The 23,963-nt window shown below is 35.2% G+C and overlaps 2 protein-coding genes across 4 annotated transcripts; one reads left to right on the forward strand and one right to left on the reverse strand.

Annotated features, from left to right (window-relative positions):
* Positions 1–221: 221 nt before the first annotated feature.
* LOC123681811 (acetylcholine receptor subunit alpha-like) lies at positions 222–23,092 on the reverse strand. Of its 3 annotated transcripts, XM_045620128.1 has the most exons (13): positions 22,882–23,090; positions 14,422–14,514; positions 12,698–12,837; positions 11,276–11,320; positions 11,085–11,194; positions 8,337–8,517; positions 8,073–8,188; positions 5,212–5,380; positions 4,808–4,944; positions 2,783–2,929; positions 2,562–2,705; positions 1,782–2,022; positions 222–908 (listed from the first exon to the last, which is right to left on the reverse strand). In XM_045620128.1, the coding sequence occupies exons 2-13, from the start codon at positions 14,468–14,470 to the stop codon at positions 711–713; spliced, it is 1,677 nt and encodes a 558-aa protein (XP_045476084.1). In that variant the 5' UTR covers positions 14,471–14,514; positions 22,882–23,090; the 3' UTR covers positions 222–710. The 3 variants fall into 3 exon arrangements, with proteins under 3 accessions (XP_045476084.1, XP_045476068.1, XP_045476076.1); XM_045620112.1 differs by having other exon boundaries at positions 11,085–11,320; positions 22,882–23,092; XM_045620120.1 differs by lacking the exon at positions 22,882–23,090 and adding an exon at positions 22,429–22,543 and having other exon boundaries at positions 11,085–11,320.
* LOC123681840 lies at positions 19,726–20,544 on the forward strand. Its single transcript, XM_045620152.1, has 2 exons — positions 19,726–19,855; positions 20,102–20,544. Exons 1-2 carry the CDS (start codon positions 19,813–19,815, stop codon positions 20,395–20,397), a joined length of 339 nt encoding a protein of 112 aa, XP_045476108.1. The 5' UTR covers positions 19,726–19,812; the 3' UTR covers positions 20,398–20,544.
* Positions 23,093–23,963: the final 871 nt, after the last annotated feature.

The following is a 23,963-nucleotide window of genomic DNA, read 5'->3' on the forward strand; positions in this document are numbered from 1 at the left end:
CAATCTGATTCTATGAGCTTGATTCCTTTCACTGTAGTTACTCTATTATTAAAATGACGGTATTTTTTTGCAATCTTTGCGTTATCTGAAATATTGAAAATGAGTAATATGATACACCACTTATGAAGTTATTGCTTATTTCATATTTTTGAAAAAACTCGACAACCAATAATATAAGAATTTATACAACTTGGGGTTAGTAGAAAACTAGAAAAAAACAATTTAATTCATATTACAATGTTTCATAATATTTATTTGCTAAGTGGAATTCGAACACAATTATTAAAGACGGATTCAGACAATAGAAAATTTCTTCTTGTGCTTCCAGTGGGGAGATTAAAAAATGTTATAAGACTACTATACAATATATAGACTAAAATATATGAAACAACATCTTTGATTACTATTAGGAAGTATAGATTATTCGAAAAGACTAAAAATTCAATATTTTGCATGAATTATTCTGAAGAAAAAGAGTCTTTATGTGAATCGATATAATCTATGATTCCAGATTAGGTAATTATAAAAATCAGATCAAGATGTATTTTTGCGAATCTTTATTATTTCTTCGAATTAGAGCACTGGCATTCTAAATTATCAAAGTAGCACTAGGACTTTCGGCATTAACTTGGGCATTCGTGTTTTCAAACTATCAAGTCAACATGTCAACATCAAAAACTTGAAGTAGCGGATAAATCTCTTGAATCCCTTCAGAGATAAGAGACAACGTGAGGCTTTCCTGTTGTTGTGGCAATTTCCGATAATCTTAAATCGATTGGTACTCTTGTATCATATAATGTTGGAGCTTGGAGAATGATTCCTGCTGTCCCAACGAGTACTGCAAGGGTAAAAATCCATAAAAATAGACGATCCAGTACCATTGCTACATATTTCCAATCCTCCTTTACCTAAAAAAAAAACAGTGATTAACGAAGTTGATTTCCTTTTTTTAAGAGGCATTTCAATTTGCTTACTAAAATGTGGGTATATAACTGAATTTTTATTTGAGTCATTCTTGAAAACATGTTTTTTTCATTTTTACCTTGCTATAGTGGTAGGTACTTGATATCTAGACTCTTTTGTCTCGTTTTGTATTATACAGTAGTTATTGATACGATCTATTCTGTATAAACAGTCGTTAATAAATAAATATGTATTCCTATTTCAATGTGAAAAAGAATCCTTCGTTGCTGTTTATCAAACTTGCTTTACTCTTCATAAAAGAGAATGCATGCTTTTTTTATTTAAATCTAAATTTTATTATTACTCATTTATTTCATAAACTACGAAATTCTCGAAAGACTTGCTTGGGGCATAAACTCAACGGTACTACGGTAGGTGTATATGGCAGGGATCACTGAGTAGCCATACTGATGATACATTAGTGATATTCAACTGCAATCCTCTGACTTCTGAGAGAGGGGTTACCTTAAGAATCAGCTGAGAACGCCTCATCAAAATACTAATACATTTAAGAGAATACCTTCTAATTTCGTATAGAATAATGTGGTGGGTTACTTTATATTCTTATTTATCCTAAACTTGCCATCTATTTCTGGGTATTTTGCGTTGCACAAATATATAGAGATAAATGGATGGAATTTCATAGATATTTATGTGAGATTCACTGAAAACTTATCTAGTTGAACAAAAAACTTACACACCGTTCAAGATATACACACGCATGTAGCTGCCATTTGCAGCTAGGAGGCATATAAATGTGAAAGCTTCCGAAAATAACCTTCTTCACATTGAATGAGCACTAAGATTCTAAATCTCACCTTGGTCGACTCTTCTTCTCTTCTGGTGTGATCAGCTATGAACCTCACGCCATCTATCGCTTTGTGCACTTCTGGACAGTGATGCCAAATATCGGACGTACAACTCGAGTTGTCCTTTAGGCAGGCACCACCTAGGAGAATATCTTGCTCCATATTTTGTTCGCTTATATGAAAGGCAAGATTTGGTGGAGGAGTCATGCCGTGTATTCGACACTGAGTCAAGCTACTAGCCTCCAGTTCTCTGTGGAAAATTTCATTGATTTTGAACAATTTTATTATATTCAAAATGTATGGTTTAATCAGATGGTTCTCCGACCCCTTTGAAAAAATAATAAATGTTCAGAAAGGAGGATAAATTGTCACAAGATATGTAATATATTTAGGAAAAATTAGGAAAACACTGACGTTTGACAGAGGGTTTTGGCGGGGGTTGAATCATGCGATTTCATTCCTGTTGTCTGGTGTCCCACAGGGTTCTGTACTGAGACCTATACTTTTTTGATTTATCCAGATTTGTTAAGGACTGGCACGAACATAATTTGAAATTGAGCGTCCCTAAGTGTATTCTGATGTTATTTTCGGTAATCAACAACTTAATGTTCAGCAATTGTTGAAGGTTGTTGAATGAGTTTATTAAGTTTTCCAACTGCTTTTTTTTATACCGAAACTGATCACAAAGCTGTCTCTACCTACATTAGACTCAAAAGGAAAATGTGTCTTCCATAAGGAAAAGAACTCTTCTATAATATTTTTTCAAATTCGCCATTGTCATATATTTACCTTGGTGTGAGTTCATCTGTTGAGCCAGTACCGGGAAAAATGTCAATTTCTTCTAAATATTCAGAGTCGCAAAACATTCCAGGTTCTCTAAGCTCTAGGCCGTTACAGGTTCTTATCATTACTCTTCGTGGGTTAGATGTTATCCTGACAAGAAAAATAACGTCAGATTAAATTTTCCATATTTAAATTTCTAGTATATTTTCCTATTGATCATGTCTTACGTTCTTCTGTCTACTTGGTAATGAGGCCTTCTCATAACTAGTAGCCTAGGAAGGATATGAATGAACACTCTTTTCACCCATGGTGCCATTATATGTGTTTGCGGAGAGCGAAAATGTACATTCAGAACCACCACTGTCACGCATATGCTGAAAAATAAGGAATTCAAGTTTCTTCATCATGAAAATCTTGATAAAATTATTTTTAAACATGACTCTAACCAAAATAAAAAACCTATGGGTTTTCTTGGATTTTGAACAGTTAGTACTTTGGTATTTCGATTAGAAGTCAGACAATGGAGCGCACAGATGGCACCACCAGTACCATAACACTTTCTTCCGTTAGTACCAAGCTTCAAAAAATGCGTGACAAAATTTCGAAAAATAGAGTTAAATCTGGATAAAGATATTGAAGATTAAGTGATACATTCTACAGTTGTTGTTATTCGAAAAATGAATAAACGAGTTTCGTGATTTGATAAAACAATATTTGTAATGGGAAAAAATACTGCGTAAGTAAAGTCTTCAGACTCTGCTCCATTGCCAACAACGGTAAAAAGTTTTTCCAGGGAAAAATTTGAGTATATACCTATTAGGTGTACAACTTTGCTTCCGCCGTTTTGCAATAGATGGCTGTAGTGGTAAGTGGTAGTCGAAATAAAAAGATCTTAGATGTCATACAATAAGTTTAGGTATTTGTGAACATAACACCATCGAAATATTAGTCGATTTCTGTTTGATCATAAAATTATTCTCGATTAAACATGTCATACGAGCCAAATTCTCGTTATTTGTGGGAGCTTTCAATTTTCTGCTTCAATATGAAGAAATCTGCGGCTGAGGCTCATCGAATGCTCTCATATACCTATGGTGAGGCCACTATTAGTGGAAGAACGTGCCGAGAGTGGTTTCAACGATTCAAAAACGGTCATTTTGACGTAGAAGGCCAGCATGGAGGTGAGAAAGGATGATTTTTGAAGATACAGAATTGGAGGCATTACTTGGTCAAGACTCGTGTCAAACGCAACAATAATTGGCAGGATCATTGGGATTGATGCAATAAACCATTTCAAAACGCCTGAAAGTTATGGGAATGATTCAGAAACTAGAAAATTGGTTGCGGTACGAGTTGAGATATTTGAACGGCGTTTGTTTGCTTGTGAACAGCTGATTGGAATGCAAAGACGGAAGAGATTTCTGTATCACATTCTGACTGGAGAATAAAAATAGGTTCATTACGATGATCCCAAGCGTAGGCAATCATAGAGATATCCTGGCCATGCTTCAACATCATCGACCAATCCGAATATTCACTAAGGTCATGCTCAGTATTTGGTGGTTCCATCTCGGCGTAGTGTATTATGAGTTGTTAAAACCTATTGAAACAATCACAGGCGATCGCTATCGACCGCAATTAATGCGTTTGAGTCGATGGATCGATTCGTGGATCGCTTCAAGAGATGACCAGTTTTTTCTACACGGAATTCGTACGCTGAGTGAAAGATGGGAGATAGTAGTGGCCAGCGATGGACAATACTTTGAATCATAAATGTATAAGCAGTTTTTTATGAAAAAGCCTCGAATTTCGGAAAAAAAACGGCGGAAGCAAAGTTGTACGCCTATGTAACAAGTACATAGAGAATTCGTCTACTGTTATTGTTATTTAATACAAATATTATTTCTCATTAACAATTGAGATCCCACAAAATATCAGATTTTTCCAGATAATGTTAGAATTATATTTTTATCATTATTTAATGGATTTTTGGGTTAGTCAACATTTATTAGGTTATTTTACGCATGCCGCGTATTTTTTCTGATTTTTTAACACCACCATTTGTAGCTATTTGGTAAGAACCTCTCGAATAATTTTTTTCTCACGTGCCAAAAAAATTTCATTCTGAAATTCTGAAGCACTAATTAGAATACTTCATAGATTAAGTAAAATCAGTTCAGATTGGGTTGGGTATGTTTAATCAACAACTATTGATTGAGTAAGATTTCGTAAGAATTCTCATAAATATTTACCTGAATGTATCTAGAATCATTGTGAAAAGGACGAATTTCCCAAGGAGTGGGACAACCAACGAAGTTGGGGGGATTATTTCAGCCAGCAATAGGAAGAACACAGTCAAGGACAATAAAATAGATATGGATAAACTGACCTGAAACAAATCAATACTAGTTTAATTATCTCGCCAAAAAAAATTATCAGAAAATTTGGTATTATATAATTAAAGAAGAACTTTCCCAAAAACGTCTTCATTCAACGATTCAACCTTAAAATTGAATACCTACAACTTCATTGATCAGAAATGTTGAATAGCTTATTTCGAATGAGATAAAGTAAGAACATAAATTATTTTATGGAAAAAGGAAAAACTATCAAATCTCTATATTATTATCTGAATTGAAACCGGATAACAACTTACCTTTTCCCCGCTGTCAGATGGTAGGTAGAACACGAGAACGGTGAGGAAAGATATACCCATACAAGGAATAATCAAGTTGACGGTGTAAAAAAGGGTCTTCCTTCGCATCGTTATGTTAAAAGTGATATCAAGGTAGGGTTCATCACAGCAAGTGTAAAATTTTTCGTTCCTGCAAAGGAAATGTTCAGTCACTACATCAGAGAGATATATTTTTCTTGTTCCAGATGACAGGGCAGAGTAATTGGTCTGAAATTCATTTTTCGACTGTAAATGTTGAAATCGGAGACCGAAAATGCTTCCACTACCTCCGGTAGACTCGGACCAATAATTGTTTTTTCGAAAATGAGGAAAGGATCTATTGTGGAATAAAATCTCACACTTCAGAAATTAACATTTTCAACTATTACAGTGTATTTTATAAGAACATTCCCTGTATTGCTCTTGTCTTGTCAAAATTTGATCCTTGATCCCTCCTCCTGATTCGGTATGAAATATTCAAATTAAATTTAGTGAATTTCAAGAAGAAGGTATTGCGCTATTGATATCGAATTTAGAATTTTATGTTAATCATTGGCGTAATTTTTCTTGAGCAAAATGACACGCCGCTGGGATATTCCAATCTCAAAATCATTTTTGAATTCCCCGTTCAATTCGTGACAAGAAATCCCCCATTTTTTTCCGTATGGGCACCCTCTTGATGAAAAAGATCTCCAATAGGCTAATCAATTAATGAACCCTCAATAGCTACTAACACAAAATCAGTGCATTCATTTTTTTTTTAATCTTTTTTAATATTTTGCTGAAGGACCATTGAAATGTGAGTTACAGCTCTTTGGCACACCCTGTATGACTTGTATGCTCCTTGTATCTAGTGAGAATGTGACGAAAAATTTGTTCTAAATAAAGAGTTTTTCAATAAGAGGTTTTTTTTTATATTAAAAAATCGAGTATATTTGAAGAGAAAGCAAAGGGTGATTATTTCATTGTGAAGAGAAAGGTATTCCATTAATGATGGCAAATAATATCAGCCAAGTGGCCGCCACGGTTAAGGTTGCAGTACCATTTTTTCTATTTATGAAATTTTTCATGACGAATTCGTACATTAAGGTCTTGTTTTGATTATGGAGCATTGGCATATACCTTAATGAACACGTGAACCAAAAAATGTCTAAGGATTTTAAATTGGTTAAAAGGTGGTGATCGACCAGCTTGAGTTCTTGAAGTAAATTTTATGTCCTATGTATTTATGTCGTTTGTGGAATGCCTTAAATTCCCAAGTTCGACGAGGAATAGAAAAACCAGGGTTTTCGTCAACACTACGGACTACAGCAGCAATATTCTCAGTTGTTCTTGTGCAACGCACACGCTTTCGATTCTTCACATCATCAACTTGACCCTACAGCTCAAATTATTCCATAAGTTTCACTATTGCCGGCCGAGAAAGTGCTTCACAGCGACCCTAACTGCTTTAGTTTTTCGAACTGTAACTGCAAAATGTTGACCATTTCTGCAGTGAATTTTAACAATTTCAATGTGTTTTTGAAGCGTGTATCGTTTCACTTTTAGTACCTAATGGCGTAGTTTTAAGTGATAGCTGCCTAGATAGCGTGCTATTAGAAAAGAAACCTCTTATTGGAAGACCCTTCACAATTCATCGCAATCTAATATTAGGTGTAGTAAAAAAAACATTGTTTTTCCAATAGATGGCTTTGGTTATCTGTATCTCGCGTTTTTTGGCAGTTCCATAATTAGTTGATTCAGTTTAGTCTGAGCGCTCGTCAAAGATGGGCACTGGCAAAGAAAAAATACGCTATATTTTACAGTTTTTCTTCGAAAAGGTGAAATGTAAGCCAGGCGATTGAAAATGTAAATAGTGTTTATGGTCCTGATACTGTAATAGCAAAGCTAATTCCGTCAAAGATGCACCACGCACTTAAAAGCCAATTGTCGAAAATGTGGATAAAACCATGGACGAGTCGAGACCGACCATCATGTAAGCACTGTGCGATTATCCCAGAACTAAAGATTGCATAAAAAACCGTTTGAAATCATATGCATAAGGCTGGTCTCAAGAAGCTCATTGTACAGGTACCACATGAGTTAACGCAAAAAAACCTCATGGACCGAATTTTCATCTGCGAATCGCTGCCGAATTGCAACAAAATCGACCCATTTTTGAAGCGGTTCGTGACTGGTGATGAGAAGTAGATCACTTACGACAACGTCAAGCGAAAACGGTCGTGGCCAAAACGCAGTGAGCCGGAGGATACGGTAGACAAGCTAGGATTGACGAACAGAAAGGTTTTGCTGAGTGTTTGGTGGGATTGGCAGGGAATTATCTACTATGAGCTGCTCCTCTAAGGCAGAACCGTTAACTCGAAACTGTACTGTCAACAATTGGACCGTCTGAAGGAAGCAATCGCCCAGAAGCGGCCATCTTTGGCAAATAGGAGAAGAATTGTGTTCCATCAGGATAACGCCAGACCACACACATCGATAGTGACTCGTCAGATGCTCCGAGAACTTGGTTGGGAGATTATTATGCATCCACCTTATAGTCCGGACCTGGCACCAAGTGATTAACATCTGTTCCTATCCATGGTGAACAAATTTCCTGGAAAATTCGCTTCAACAGAGACTTGTGAAAACCGACTGTCTCAAATTTTTGCCAATAGGGATGAGGGACGAGAGAAATGGCAATAGGCTATCGAATAAAACGGCGAGTATTTGACCTGAATCATTATTCTAACTATGGTAGTTAAAGTCTTGTTTTTCATGTAAAAATAATGGATTTCTTTTTACAACGCCTTGTATAAAATCGATTTCAATCAATCTTTAATTGGAAATTCTTCATTACCCACCTTACAGCCGGTATCTCCAAAATATCCCATTCCACAGACGTGTAAAACTCCGTCAAATCGATACCAATATCCACAACGTTCGATCCTTTCATCTCATCCATGTGTCGAAGGTCTACCTACAATACAACCACTTATTGCGCTCCAACAACAGAAAAACTTCGGCAAAAACTTCAAGTTCGGCGTCTAGACGCCCAATCGAGCAAGAGTCTATGATTGATTGAGCATCGCAGACGTACGAAATGGAAGAGCAACCATTAATCTTACCTGAAATCCATCGTAAGTCCAAGAACCGAACTTCATAACGCATGTTTGTTCGTCAAATGGAAAAAATTCGACGTCAATTTCGCATGATGATTTGTAAATAGCGGGAGGACGCCATTCTACACGCCCTGTATAGTTCAGAGTCGCTTTTGTAGCCAGTGTTACCTCGAAGTTGCCATCGGCACTGAAATAAAAATTTTCATCTGAAAAATTTCAATTTGAATTCGTACCACGTTACTCAATAAGTCCCAGGCCTACTATAGATGATATAACAGACGAAATGAATGTATTTATTTATTTATTTTTCGTTTTAACACTTAATTTATTGTTTTATCTTTACACTTTATCTATTGTTTTATCTATACACTTAATTTATTATTTTATCTCACCAAAAAACTAATTTATAATTTTATTCATACTCTAGATCATTATGCTTTCCACTAACACTAACTCAAACTACTTCTGCACAATACTCTACTACAATCTAATTCTGTTTTAGTATTGTTTTGAGTTTTGTTAAATTTTGTACCTCAGTACCTCTTTATCTATAATTATAGTTATGACCTGTGTAAGCAATTCTTGAAATTGTAAGAACACCAATAAACTCTCTCTCTCTCTCCTGTCTCCTCTTTCGAAAAAATACTCGGACATGTTGTTTTTTGATTCGAGGGGGGGAGACATCTTTTAAGATCAAATTCGCAACCATATCGTTTTTTCTCTTAGGTGTTCTAACAACCTTTGAAAAGGAGTCATCTCAAGAGAAAATGCAACTAGTATCATTTGGAGGAGTTGAGGAGACGAATTATAGAAGAATGTAGAAAAATAACGCCAATATTGCTACAAAACCTGAAGACTTTTTTTAAGTCGATAAGTGACAGTTGAGTGGAAGGCTGATGTAGAAAGCCGATGAGACCAAAATCACAAACATCATCTGGCTAGGTTATGTAATCCATATTTTGAAACGTGCATGGTATATTGTTCATTGACTATCTTGACAAAGGTAAAATCATCAACAGTCAATATAACATAACGTTATTAGATCGATTGAGTGAAGAAATGAAGAAAAACGTGCTCAAACGCAAAAGGAAAACTTTCCCTTTCACCAAGATAATGCTGCTTGTCACAAATCTATGAAAAACATGGATAAATTGAATGAATTGCTCTTCCATCAGCTCGACCAGTTTATTCTTCAGATCTTGCCCCAGGTGATTACTGGCTTTTTGAAGACCTCAAAAGAATGCTCCTAGGAAATGAATTTGCTCAAATGAAGAAGAGATTGTCGAGGTTGAAGCCTATTTCGAAAGCAAGAAGCAAGACGAAACTTTCTACAGAAAACGTATTGAAATTTGAAAGAGCATTGTAGTACATGCTTAACTCGTAAGGGTGACTATGTTGACATATAAAGTCGAATTTTTAAGAAGAACTGAGAATGGAGAACAGGGTAAAGGTTCACTTACTTAATTTGGTACATAAGGTGCTTGAAACTGGATTACCTATTTATATTCGCCTTCTTCTGAATTTCAGAGGTGACTTAGCTGATCGTTCTCTCAGACTTTTAACAAGTCTGCATATTCCCAGACATTTCACATCTGGTTTTGAAAAATCGTTTCACTACAACGCTGTTATTGAATATAATAAAATAAAAAATACCTCCTTCCCTTAGAACGCTTTCCTCATATAAAATTAAACTTGCTATCAAGAGACTGTTTTTGTCTTCTCAATAAACTATGTGTTTTTCTCTACCTGGGGGATTAAATTGAATAGCATTGCTTGACTTCGCCCCTGAGTAGAATATCCAATATCTATCCAATAAAGGCGTTTATTATTATTAAATGTGTTTTTACTGTTCAGGCCTGGGGCTTATTGAGTTTATTGAGTGTTTCAAGGTGGCCCACATAAAACAATTTGGTTTCTGTAAGTATGATTCTTCACGATACTGAGACAGGTCATTTTAGTTATTTCCAATAATAAAATTTTGGAGTATACTCGGCCAGAACTTTGATGGTTTGCTTGATAAGGGGAAGTTATTGACTATAATAATAGGATATGTTAAGATGTCTCATTAGAACGCTACCAAATAAACAGATAAATAATACAAGATTCGTGTTTAATTGATTAATTCCTAACAAAGTAAAATATGTTTCCAATTTCATGATCATGTTTCCATATCGGAAAGCTCTGGAACCGCATCAGTAAAGCATAAGCACTATTCTCTTGATGAGATCAGATATTCCGTGAGGTTAAGGAATAACCCCTTGGGTGCAATTTGCGGTGTTTTACTTTTTTCCGCCAGCATCTAAAGAATCTCAAGGGAGATATTTAATGTGATGAAATGGCCCGTTTTAACTACATTTAGTTAAAACGGGCCATTTCATCACATTAAATAATATAAATATCTCTTCCAAAACCATTCAAATTGGCAGCATTCTGGATCTTCTGGATCACTTAAAATACTGAATATGCTCTCCCCAATGTGATACCGGTAAAACCGATTCTAAGCCAGATTGAATTTTCTCAATCTTTCATTCAGTTATTAATAGTTATATTGCAGAATAACATTTGCAGTTGTTATTACTCAACAATAAGTTGTCACTGTTTAGTGTTCATATAGAATATGGATTGTCACCATAGATGTTTAATGAATCTTATTCATGAGTGAGGAACAAATAATATCATATTTCTTTCGAAACTACAATTATGCATAATGAAAAGTTCATGCAATAATCGAGGACTAATTTTTTTTTTACTCACTTGTTGTAGAGGACAATATCTGGCCTCCAAATATGATCGGAAGGTACATGTAGCATCTCAACGCCACCGTATTCCTTTGGGTCCCATTGAAGTTTATAGTCATACCATGTCTGTAAACGTAGAAAATGAAATTTGAAAGCCAACATGATATGCACTGATAAAAAAATATTAGTTTGTTGCAGTATGCTCACCTGCTCAACCCAAAGATTCGTTGTCATAATTTGATTCTTGAGATTCTGCAAGAAAACAATCAGTTAGTATTTTGGGAGAAGAAAATACTAAAAAGGAATCTTTCTGGATTACATCATTCCAAAAAGTTCCTTCGAAACTTTGATATTGCGAGATCTAAGAAATATCTGGATCTTAGCAAGAATATGCTACACCTCCTCACTGGATTCCTTACAGGGCATTGCTGCCTCAGGAAGCTCCTCATGGGAATGAGTCTAGCAGAAAACGACGAGAGCAGGTTCTTCGAGGAGCATCACCTGGTAACGCAATGCCTCGCTTCTACCAACCAACGCAAAAAATGCTTTGAGTAAAAGACTTGTAGAAGTGCGGAAGTAAACTCCTTGAAGCTATTCCAAATACTGCAGTTCATTAGAAATCTGGAACTAGAGGGTGAGCTGTAAACTAAACTGACTTATGGCAATAACAGCTCCGAAGAGGGCACAATAGACCGTAAGGTCAAGGTGCAATGGAACATGAAACTCCCTTAAATCTAAACCTATCGAGCTCAGATAAAACATATTCTTTCATATCAGATAATAGATATGGTTTCAGCAGGGTGGCAGTACTTTCTGTAAGTTTTGAATAACTTTTTTGGAACTTTACCAGCAAGTGGTGAAACAAACCCTTGATGTAAACCTAAATATAGTACGAAAACTTCTCTCGGACATTAACAGAGTCATCAAAAATCTATCAGTGCACTTGGGCAGCTATTTAAAATTATGCACCTTATCAGTGTCCCCCAGGAAATTAAATCGGAAGTTATCTACAAAAAACGTACGTAATTTAATCCCGATAACAAACCTCGAAGCTACGGCGAAGAAGCTGAGAGCTGGCACTCAGAAAAACATCAGTGCTGCAATCTACCGAGATAAACTAGCTTTTCAGCTCTCCATCAAAACCTTATTAGGGTCAATTAACATTAGACGTGCAAGTCGTGATCAATAATGAAGAAGCTCGAACGGTATCATTCTTATTAAATTTTGTAGGAGAGAGGTTTTTACTCAAGCGTTCACTTGATTTTGTTAGAGGATGCTGGAAAAATCTATCTTGAAATTGCATCACCTTCAGCTTGTGTAAAAGTTTGTTGCATTTTCTGGGACAGGGTGACTAAAAGTGATTTGATCATTGTTAGCTATAGCGAATATGGATTCGCTATAGCTCATTGTGAATTTTTCATATATTCAACCCGCTACCTCAAGAATTTTGCTCTAATAAAGCTTCAAATTGCTTGAAGGATTCAAACGAAAGCACATAATTGTATACCTATAAGGTGTAAAGCAACAACTTGAAAAAAAAATAAATGTAAATCTTTTTTGGTTACCTGCTATTTTATGAGTAAAAGATGGAGTTTCGTGAAATTTGGTGATTATGTTAGTTTTACTCACAACATCAATGAGTTGAGATAACTTGAGCTTAATCTTGACTTGAAGGGCATCGCTGACATTGACAACGGGACGTACCAATTTATTGTAATTTGAAAGGAGGTCATCATAGAGACGTTTGGCATCTGGATTACCGGAATATCCTGAAAGAATATTTCATTCATCATCTACTACTAAGTACAGAAGAAATACAAATTTTACACTATGGTTTATTATTTCCTCTTTCAATTCAAAATATCTCGTGATGAAAAAAAAATATATAAAATTTTGATTTAAAACAATTTCAATGAACAGCAACCGATGGGACTGCAAATTTCAAAAATTCATCTCTCTAGACGTACTAGAATTTTATGGTAAAAAATATTGTATTGAGTGTCATCAAAGTATGTAATATATATTTTCAATTTCATGATTATGCATGTGCTGTTGATTTGCTGAGAAACAATTTTTTTTTAAATATTTTGGTAAAAAATTTCTTCGAGATTTGGATTCTATATATAACAAAACGTATTGTGTTAATTTTTTTTCCAAAAGTTTATTATCGAAAAAAAATTACCAGAATTAGTTATTCACAAAATCGATACAAGCCCATTTAGATCTATGTTTAATTCGCAAAATAACACATAAGATATTAATAAAGAAAATAAATATAAACACTGGACTATACGTTTCACAGTTTTTCACTGAGGGATATGCTAGGAATCAATTTCAAATAACACATAAGATTTTTATTTTTTATAATATCATTCATTCAAATCCTAGATCATTTTGGATCACATTTTGTGAAGTGTTAATTACAGAAATGTTATAAGAGCTCTTTGCATTACTTTATTCCATATAAATCACTTTCTTGTTTTTGTCGATTTTTAGATGTCTGTGAGAATACCTAAGCATAGTTCAAAAATCTTGTTTAGGCTTAAGAGTGAAAAAAGATAAAAATTGGGAAATATTGGAGAAAAGGGGAGTTGAAACTTATATGATGGAAGCAATTAGAAATATACATCTATGCAGAAAATTTTAATTGTGTTATTTTCAGGAACATGAGATCAGAATTGTTCGAGCAAAAAAAAGGTTTTGAGGAGGAGTTTCGAGTCCGACACTATTTCTGATAGATCAAGAAATCAAACGAACTCCAGAGAAACTAACAATTAACTACAGAAGTATGAGTTCAGTGTTGGAATTTACACCTATCATAATATGCTCTAAGAAAATTCCAGATAAACTAGAATAAAATCTATTCGTGATAAATTCCTAAGGTTCATTATTGAAAATATTGAACCAAAAACTTCGAGTTACCCTCTTCGTGTGAAAAACCATTTCAATTCTGATTATTTTAGAGATATTCGATCTAGGAATTCTCTAGGGATTGTTTCACAACAGATGAAATGCCTAACTGACCCATCTTCCTTATCACCTCAAACTTCTGACATGTAACAATACCATCAACCTGGTTTTCAGTTTAATAAAGTTGAACAAAAGGGATGATCGTATAAATTAATCTTTAATTACTTACACGCAGATTGAATGTTGCCTACTCCAGAGTTCTTCCATTGTTCCGATCCATTCTTGTAGCAGAATAGAGGTAGAAATCTGTTCAGAACTGAACAGATCCTGTAATTCCATCCAGAACAATGGGAAGTGGGCAACTAAATGGCGGTGAGTTCCGAAAGTTCAACACTCGACGGAAAATTTACCGCTTGAAAAATGTATATTTGAGTTGGACTCACCTGAGACAAGCACCAAGACTATCCATAATATCCCAAACAAGCTCTTCATCTTTGCTCCGGTGCCACATCATTCCCTCATGACGTAGTTTTGTACTAGAAAAGATTAATTTTGTTTTTAAATTGAAGTATCCTGTTTAAGTTTTACAATCTGCATAATAGATAGATAGATAACTGTCTTTTATTGCGGAGCAATTGGCCATCGTCCTTGGGTCCTTCAGCCTGTTCTTTCAGATATATCGTTTTTAAATTTCTGATAATAAGAAAAACAAAAATAATTTTCATGTTAAATTCTGAATATATTGAATAATTGGGTGTTTGTTATCATCTTGATAGAGGTTTGGGATATAACGTTTTCGTGGGGATTATTAAAACACGATGGACGACAGACGAGAACTTTATTGTGGTACAGCACTTGGAAACATCCTTGAACACTCTTCTAACTTAACTGGTCATCACCTCGTAACTTGCTCCCTTGATCTCTCTTTTTCCCAGTTTTATACCTGGATTACAAACATAAAATCATATTGTACACCGTGGATTTCTTCTTCCTTTTCTTATTCTCTAAGTTGTATGCCTGCGCAATGGTATCATGGTGCCTGCACACTAATTAGGGTAGGGGAAAAATATTCTCTACTGTATATTTCTGAGAACCCTATGAATGAGAAAGTTGTATGTACAAGTACCACGGAAGAACATTGTTACACTAACGCAGGTACATTTATATTAAGTATTGTGACGACAATTTCGGCTAGACACAGGCATTATGTCTAATTGCTTTTTGTCGCCACAGAGGGCTACATATACTATACATCGTCTTGTTTTCTGAGTTTTTCAACAAATCTGGTTGATAGTTTATTTAGTCTGGATCTTATTGGTTCAATCTTGGTGCTTGAATAGAGTAAGACGTTTGGTGGATTGTGGAATATATTATTCGGGTGCCTCATTCTTGTAATAGTTCTAAGCGCTGTTGTTTCTGCTATTTCTCAATGCTGGTATTTTACTGTAGTTGAACTCGTATATTGGGTGTGCATTCTCCAGTAGTGAGCGGCAAATGTCTTATAGATTTGTTACCGCGGTGTTAGTATTGATACCTTTCTTCCAGTAGGCTAATTCGCTCAAATGTTTTGACCAAGAAATAACCGTCTTCTTAATGTTCTTAGCGTGAATGTTAAAATTCAATTTATTATCAATTTGTACTCCTAAGTAATAAAAGCTGGATCGATAGTTTTATCATCGAGTTTTAAAGTAGATGTCTACTTAATATAAAAATGGCAAAAAAAAACTTCTTCCCTTCTTTCTATGGATGGTTGTCGTTTATGTTAGGAAATTAAAAAGAAAACAAAACAATTCCTTTTGAGCGGTGTTTTCCCAAATAGATTACTTCATCACTTTGCCACGTTGCCTGTCATTTTGACGTGGTGTCACGTGCTTTTGTAAGCTCGTTCATTCATATGTCTATCAAGCAAATACTTTGTAAATCCTTGCTACTTCCGTATCTATTTGAAATATGCTGATTCCATCTCAGTTCTTGTTTGACTTCCTCTAATGAGAAAAGGGTTCAACAACACCAAAATTCTTGCACCTTATTTTCGACGTTAGAAAATACGAAAGGATAAGTCATACTCTTCGGGAAGAAAATGGGCTCAAAATAGGCAAATTCTGCACTCAACACTTCTCGAAAATTATGAATACGAAAATTCCCCTGTTACCTCTTTAATAAAACTTTGCATAAATAACTGATCCGGGGACATCAGGAGGGTGATTAGCATGAGCCGTTTTAGAACTTTGCTTTTTAGAAAACTGTGAGTAAGGTGATAATTTGAATATTTAATGTTTACTCGTTTTTTCTCTACAGTCATATGGATACTAAGAGCGACACGTATTCTTTTTTTAATCCTTGATATTAGATGGAGGCTATTATGTTTCGAAAGAAATTTTGTTCTGCAATATTGTTTTTCTTCGTTTCTTCTTGGTTGAGCTTGAGTTTCTGAAAGTTTAGTATAAACGGTTATCAGTATCAGTGGTTAGATATAATAATGGATTATTATTTATTGTGCGGAATCTCCATTATTTTTAGTTCAAGCTTTTGTAGGTCCTGAGACCACCACCCTGAAGACGGCAGGCGAATGCTTGCCGATACGTCGGAAACAACCAACCGCATAGATGATGGAAACAGCCCAAATAACTATCTAACATATAGTCCATCATCAATATCAAGACAACAATTAATGATTATTAGTAGAAATTTTCAAAGAGTCTGACCTCAAACCAATGTAGTCGAGATTTCAACGAACGAAGGCAGAATGGGGGATAAAGTGCTCTTTAGCTTCGAATTGCGTTCAATCTATTTAAGCACGATGGCTGTAGGTTCAAATTCCAAAAAAAACCTATGTGGAATATGATGATGAGGTGGGGACAGTCCACTTTGGACTTTCCACCATCCTCCACAGACTCAGGCACAATTAATCAACAAAGTTGAAGTTGCTTGGAACGAGGTGTCACAAGCAGACATCGACCGTCTCATTTTGTCCATGGGTTCAGGGGTGTACTTAGCTACAAGGTCGGTAAAAATTATTGGATTTTTTTTCAAACTGCGTCAATAAGGTTTGTTGCAAATTTTATCGTTTCCTTCTTATATCAGACTGCTACGTTAACAAAATACATACATATATTTGTATCTAACCTCTTTCGTAGAAGTATTCAAACTTTCGAATGGTGAACTTCAAAACGGCGAGTTTCTACAACAATTGGATTTTAATATTCCAGCTAACACCCAGTTGAAGGAACGTTTCAAAATTTTATGCCGCATTAAAATTTCGATCTTTTTTTATTATAAACGGTGCAGATAGCCAATAGGCTCCACCGTCTGAAGGATTAAAATATTAATGATGGCATATTAATCAACGTTCTTGCAACTGAGTTTTAGACACTCAAATTTTTTACGACCGAAGTTTAGAATCACCAGAAGCTTCCTCAATTCTCTTATGCTGAGTACGATTCAGTTGGTGAATTTTTATTGTGAGAAATTAACCCCTTACCTCTTTCTTAGAAAAAAAAATACTTCGATCTTTCGAATGGTGTACTTTGAAGTAGTAAGCTTCTACAACAATGGACTAGTTTTCATTTTTTTGTTAAGGATTAATTCTAAAAATTTAAGTAAAATGAAACAAAAATGTGGAAGAATCATTGTAATATCTCTAAAAATGAAAAAGTTATGGGACTTTGAAGTTGCGCTTGAAAGAATAATTTCATAGTCTAGTGTGTGACTTCACGCCACTTACACGAGGCGACTGGTATTCGCAGAGTGCTTACGAATTAATTGGTGTACAATCACTTGTGCCGTTCGTGTCGTGTTTTGTTCGTTACACGATGGCTGAAATAAAAAAAATCCTACAAATGTTGTATTGTGCCTATGTGTGCAAGCACGACAATTAAAAACCCCAATAAATTGTTTTTTTCATGTACCAAATGACATGAATCAAAGGAAGAAGTGGTGCAAATTAATGAGGCGTGACTTAATTGGACCTAAAACTACTTCATATGTGTATGAAGATCATTTTGATGTAAGTACCTATCAGTACTAGATGTCTATTTCTGATAATAAAAACACTAAGGTGTAAGTTGGTTTGAAATAAGTTATTGAGTATTATTATTATTATTATTTGAACTGGGGTCGTTTTGCTTCGGTAAGCCTTCCGGGAACTGCGACCATGCAGATCTTTTGTTCACTACCCTACTCATTCATAGAAACCCAGGGAGGTCGTCAACGACGTTAATAAAATTGACAACCTCCCTAGGGGCCTTGGCCATTACCTCTCTGGTATCCAGGACCGGTTTGCCCATGTGAATGGTTCTTAGGCCAGCCAGCTCTGGACACTTGCATATCAAGTGTTCGGCCTTTTCTACTTCCGATCCACAGAACCTGCAAATCTCGTCTGCTGACTTACCCATACGGTACAAATGATGTTTGTACCGACAGTGCCCCGTCAGCAGTCCCACCATCACCCGAAGCTCCGCTCGTGACAGCTTCAGGAGCTTTCTGGTGTAAGTAGGTGAAATCTTCACGAATTTCTTTGCCTGAGCAAGTCTAGGAGTGTTAGTCCAGTGGATTGTCCTACTGTTCAACTCCCATAGCTGGACCGCAGTTATTTATAACTTTGTCCTTTCACGAAGCCTTCTTCCATTATGGTGACATAAAAACAAAACTCGAGTTAAAACTACACTGTACAACTACAAACAACGGCGCGAGAGCCTTGGCGCGGCTAAATATTTAAACGTAATTTGTGGTGTAGCGATCACAGGCCAGTGGCGTGACGTCACAGACGAGTCGGAGACCAAAGACGTTCCGCGCTAAAATACGTAAATTTAAATAATCTATTTCTCAGTCATTTATTGATGGATTTTCAAAATTTTTTCACTGATTTATCAGTTTTGATCTATATTTTAATTCTATCTTGTCAAATATAGTATTATCAACATCACTGAACTAGTCCATTGGATCTCAATATTCTCTCTGAAAGACACTCAGATTTATTCCTGACAAAGTTTTTAAAATATAATTTCATATCAACAACCACAATCCCAAAGTTTTTACGGTCGCGGAGTAATTTTGATTCAATATTCTTCATGAAATTTTGCAAGAAGCTTAAAATTGTCTTCTACATCTGAAGGCAAATTTGATCTCCCTATCGAATTTAGGTACAGTTTTGAAATTAACAGGAACAAACATTTTAAGATTGGACGTCTTTCAATTCGAGAGTTATCATGTTTACGTACTGATGGATAAAATTGAATAAAAGGACTAATTCATCATTAGTGAATCGAACTCGGCTCAAAATTCGAAAACTACAAACTTTGTGACGAAACGACAGACTTCAAAAAGTATAAAATTGGAGCCTCTTAATATGTTATGTATTTGCAAATATAAAATCAAATCAGAAATCATGCTTTTTTCTATGAACAAACTCATACTACGCATTTAAACTTCAAAACTGGCCTCAAAATTCAATATCTGATGACCTCTAAGCAAAGAAATAGTATTTTTCATCACTGAGGCAAATCAAATCGATTGAGACCATTAAAAGCAAAAATAGCATATAGCATGTGAGGAAAATGATGGATCTCCCTTTTCCATGCCATATAGAGAGAGTGTAGACAAAACAGGAGTTTTCAACGGCGGTAAAATTTTTTAAATAATCCATAAACAGTTCATCGGTATAAGGAAAGAATAAAATGAGTTTTGAATTCCCTAGACCGAATTATCACTGGAAATTTTATGAATTCCATAAATTCCTGCATTATCGAAATTGGGAGAAATTCGTTATCGAAAATTCATATAGCAATCGGAATTTTCCGAAACATCGCACAAACCTTGAACGTTCAGTTTACAAAATGCATTTCAAAGTTTTTGTTGTGATATTCGTCTTCAATATTGGTAAGAATTCAGCCCATTCATTGAATAAATATTGCTGAATATAGAATATGCTACGTAATGTTTTGATTTATCATACATTTTTCATATCTGAATCGTCTATATGTTACATACGTTTCGACTTTTTTTGGTAGCAATAATTTTACAGAATTATTCTTTCTAGGCGAAGTAAACGTAAAATTTATCCGCCCAAAAAAATCAACTTCAAATCGAAAGAATTCTCTTTTCAAATGGATTTTTAATTTTCAGCTGCTTTAACTGCTCAGCACGTTAAATGCTATAAATGTGTTGTCACCGTCAACACTCCGGATTATGTGGAGTGCAAAACATTAAGCAATGTCAAACAAACTGCTTGTCCCAACGGGTCTACAGGATGTGCTGTTGTCAGAGATCATCCCAAAGGAAAATACGCTGAGTTTAGAAGGGAATGTATTGGAAAAACCTCCAACTATTGTGAAACGAAAAAGAAGAACGATACAGATCCGAAATATTTCAGCTGTTCAACATGTCATGGGGATGGGTGCAATAAAATTCTATTGAAATAACTGTCATTGATGTTTTCAAACTTTTCATGGACAAACCAATCCAATAAGAAAGTTTTCATTTCCACACATCAGAGGATTAGATGCGAAATATACATTTACTTGATCAATAAATGTATTTAAAATAAACGGATTGAGGTAAAATATCAACTTATCCCTTTAGATGAATAACTTCCAGCTCAACATTAATTATACTTGATAACAATTTCATCAATTAATTTTCTTTTTATTGAATTTTAATTACATCTGCGAAGAAGATAATGGAAAAGGTAAGCAAGGAAATTATGAGTCTAATAATTTTTACTACCAGAACACTAATTGAGGAAAAGTAATATCAATAAATTCTTCGATAGGAATGTAAATGTTAGAACTTTATTATGTCATTGCTGAATTTATCAAGTATTATAACCTAAGGCTATGACGTTGGTATATAGCACATCGTATTTTTTAATTTTTTTTAAATGACGTTTCTCAACGTTCACCGAACAGATAACTTTATTTCATCAAAATGTAATGTTTAAGTGCTAGAAACTACGTAAATAAAGTTTGGTTCGCCGTTAATTGCAGATCGGAATGAAAATTTACATTGAGATATAAAATAATAATTTCACTTTGCAATTTAGACGAAAAATAACAATTTCAAGTTTCATACAAAAATTATGTTGATCGTCTATCTAGAACCGTAGAAAATTCAAGAATTATATAAGTATATTGAAAAAGAAATTCACAATTTTTCCGTGGTTAAAAAACCGACGAAGTTAAGAGTTTGTTAGTTGATATGAAATATAGATTTCAAGGTGATCGCATCATCAGAACCATAAAAAATTCAATAAGAGCATCGTCACAACATTGATGCAGTCTTAGGGTGTTTTTGATATTCAGTTCACATTGTGCCATTTTTCAGTTCTATATGGAAAGCATTTTTTAGTGACCCCAATCTTTTATAAAGAGCTAAGCGTTGCAAAATGGCGAAGGCAGCGGTTTTATAATTCTTACTTCTACAATTGAATTTTCAAGAAGCTTTCGTTGTAGAATTGTACTATCTTGAAAACTTTTGAAAGGTTGCAGTAAACAAATTCTCAAAATTTCATTGCTATCGTATAAATGATGTTATAATTCATAAAGGACAAACAGATATATATACATTAATTTTCAACAGCTATATGGATTAGTATAGTATATCCAAAGTCAATTGAACTAGTCCATAAAAACGCTTGGCCATAGATGTCCCTTATAAGTGGATACCGCGATCTGCTAAATACCGGGGTTCATTTAAAAGTATTGTTGGTCAATAAATTCATCAGCCCCAAAAGAATTTCTGGAAACTTGAACAACCCATGTATAATCGAAATATTCTGGCTTCATCCAAGTGACTTTGCATATACTATATCTCATTCATTAAGATGTTTTTATATTTCCTATTATTATAAATTATTCCTTCTTAATTCAGAATTATTAATAATTTTTTTTCATGTGGAATTTTTATCGAAAAATCGATTTCTGATCATGGAAAAATTGGGTAGTTTTCTTTCGATATTCTTTCTCAATTTGTGTGACAGGGCTTTAAATTGATATTCTTCATCCACATGCAAATTCTCTTCTCGAATTTGCAGTTTTGGAATTAAGGAGAGCACAAAATTACGACTGGCTGTATTTACGGAACCTCTAATAGGATTTTGATGAACTCAACTGTGACTTTCGAGATCTGAGAGATCGAGGGAAAATTGCAAGTTCCTATGTCCTTCCGTTCGTTAGTTGAAGTACCTACGGCCTTCCGGACGGACAGAATCGAATTTGAGGACGGATTCATCATCTGTAAATCGAATCGTATCCTTTGAGGCCATTCTCGGCTCAAAATTCTAAAATACATACAGACATTGTTACTTGTTACTGAATGATAGAATGACCGTTGCGGAGACGAGCGCACAAAAATAATTATTTCAAAGTCGAATAACCATTCGATAATTTATCATACTGCAATCTTTAAAAAATATGTTTCGTTATTTTTATAGCATAAAGAGTTATTGTGCTTACAGTTATGTAAATATATTCTACACTATCTACTTAACACCGCATATAAGGTTCTTAATAGTTCCAACAACAAGTGGCACATTAATAAAATTCTGAATATCAAACACTGAAAAAGAACAGTAAAGCAATAAAGATTACACTCTGAAAACTGTTCGACCTAGAAGATCGAGGTTACCAAGAACACCTGCTTAATCATTCCCTCTACGTCTCCAAGACAATTCCAAGTATTATTGGACATTCCATGTTATAGGTTATGTCACCTGTCATTATCACCTATCGACGGACCATTCAAAAGCTTTAAATACCTTAAAAATTAGCAAATAAGGAAGGTTATAAGTTTGGTTGAGTCATTAAAGTGATACATTCATAATTCACGTTGTTTTTCTCCAAATTAACTATGTTGTTATGGCAGTGTCCAAGGAAACATTTCTATTTGTTTTTATTCAACTTTTTTACCTCAATATCCCTCCAAGTCGGAACCTCCAACGTGCCAAACCGAAATCGAATTCAAAACGCGAATTTCAGAGTGAAATTCCAAAGAATAACAACACCAGACATCTCCTCTGTCGTTAGCACTTTTTTCGCAACACTCAGGATCTGTTCTGAGACCGCGAACCGCCATAGACGACAGACTGGGAAAACGTGCGAACTGAACCCACGGCGCCGGGATCTGGGGGACGAACCGCCACCTCGACACCGCCCCAGATATCGCAAGCGCATAGGCGCTGCACGTCAGGTACAGGCAATGAAGGAGTCGCGATGAAACGGCCAAAATGCCATGAATAATAGACGAGGCGAAATGAGTATGGACTCATCGAAAAAAGGTTTTTGCCGCCGCCACCTGGCCGTGGTCGAATCCGGGTCGAAGGACCAGATGATCGACTCCGAGATGGCGAATTATTCAGCAGCTCGAATTGAAATGTTGGGAGGATTGTTGGAAAAACGGGGTGCTCGCGAGAAAGTGAATGTTTTCCAACTGGGAAAGCGATAAAACTCTTCACCTTAACAAACATGGGTTATTCAATATTTGCTGAAACGTACGTGTGTGAGAAACTGTGTATATTTGATGTAAATGTCTTAGTATTCCTCTCACGATTTCTGGGTGTTGAAATGAAGTTATTCCGGTTTGTTTATCCATTGTTTGTGGAATTCGAAGAGTCTGCAGACTTCTATCACCTCCATGTTGGAGGAGAAGAGGGTAATATAAACTAAAGCTTCCAAGACAAGATTTATCTCGGAACAATAAAGTGGTTCGTGGTAATCGATCACCTAAAGACTTCCAATAGTCGGAACCACCAAATATAAGAAATTATGATAACAGCCCAATTAACTTCTCGAAGTTTCCAGCAGTAATCATTTCAGCGTCTTTAGGCGTTCCCCAAGAACTTGTTCTGGGGTCACTCTTCTTCATTAATGATATCTGGAGGCAGTTTACCATTTTTCATCTTCAACGAAGGATTACACTTTACGAAGGAATAAGTGATCACTTCCTTGAATAGCTGTATCATTTTTCTTCTACAGCTCGAATTGAACATTGG

The sequence above is a fragment of the Harmonia axyridis genome, chromosome 1 (genome assembly GCF_914767665.1).
Source record: "Harmonia axyridis chromosome 1, icHarAxyr1.1, whole genome shotgun sequence".
Taxonomy (NCBI): domain Eukaryota; kingdom Metazoa; phylum Arthropoda; class Insecta; order Coleoptera; family Coccinellidae; genus Harmonia; species Harmonia axyridis.

What these genes read in the sequence shown, in the direction of transcription:
- LOC123681811 (XM_045620112.1), bottom strand. Translation starts at nt 14,470, where the DNA reads ATGAAGAGCTTGTTTGGGATATTATGGATAGTCTTGGTGCTTGTCTCA. An exon ending in CATCTGACAGCGGGGAAAAG is followed by an intron (nt 4,945 to 5,211) that starts GTAAGTTGTTAT and finishes GATTTGTTTCAG; the next exon opens with GTCAGTTTATCCATATCTAT. An exon ending in GAGAAGAAGAGTCGACCAAG is followed by an intron (nt 909 to 1,781) that starts GTGAGATTTAGA and finishes TTTTTTTTTTAG; the next exon opens with GTAAAGGAGGATTGGAAATA.
- LOC123681840 (XM_045620152.1), top strand. Translation starts at nt 19,813, where the DNA reads ATGCATTTCAAAGTTTTTGTTGTGATATTCGTCTTCAATATTG. An exon ending in GATATTCGTCTTCAATATTG is followed by an intron (nt 19,856 to 20,101) that starts GTAAGAATTCAG and finishes TTTAATTTTCAG; the next exon opens with CTGCTTTAACTGCTCAGCAC.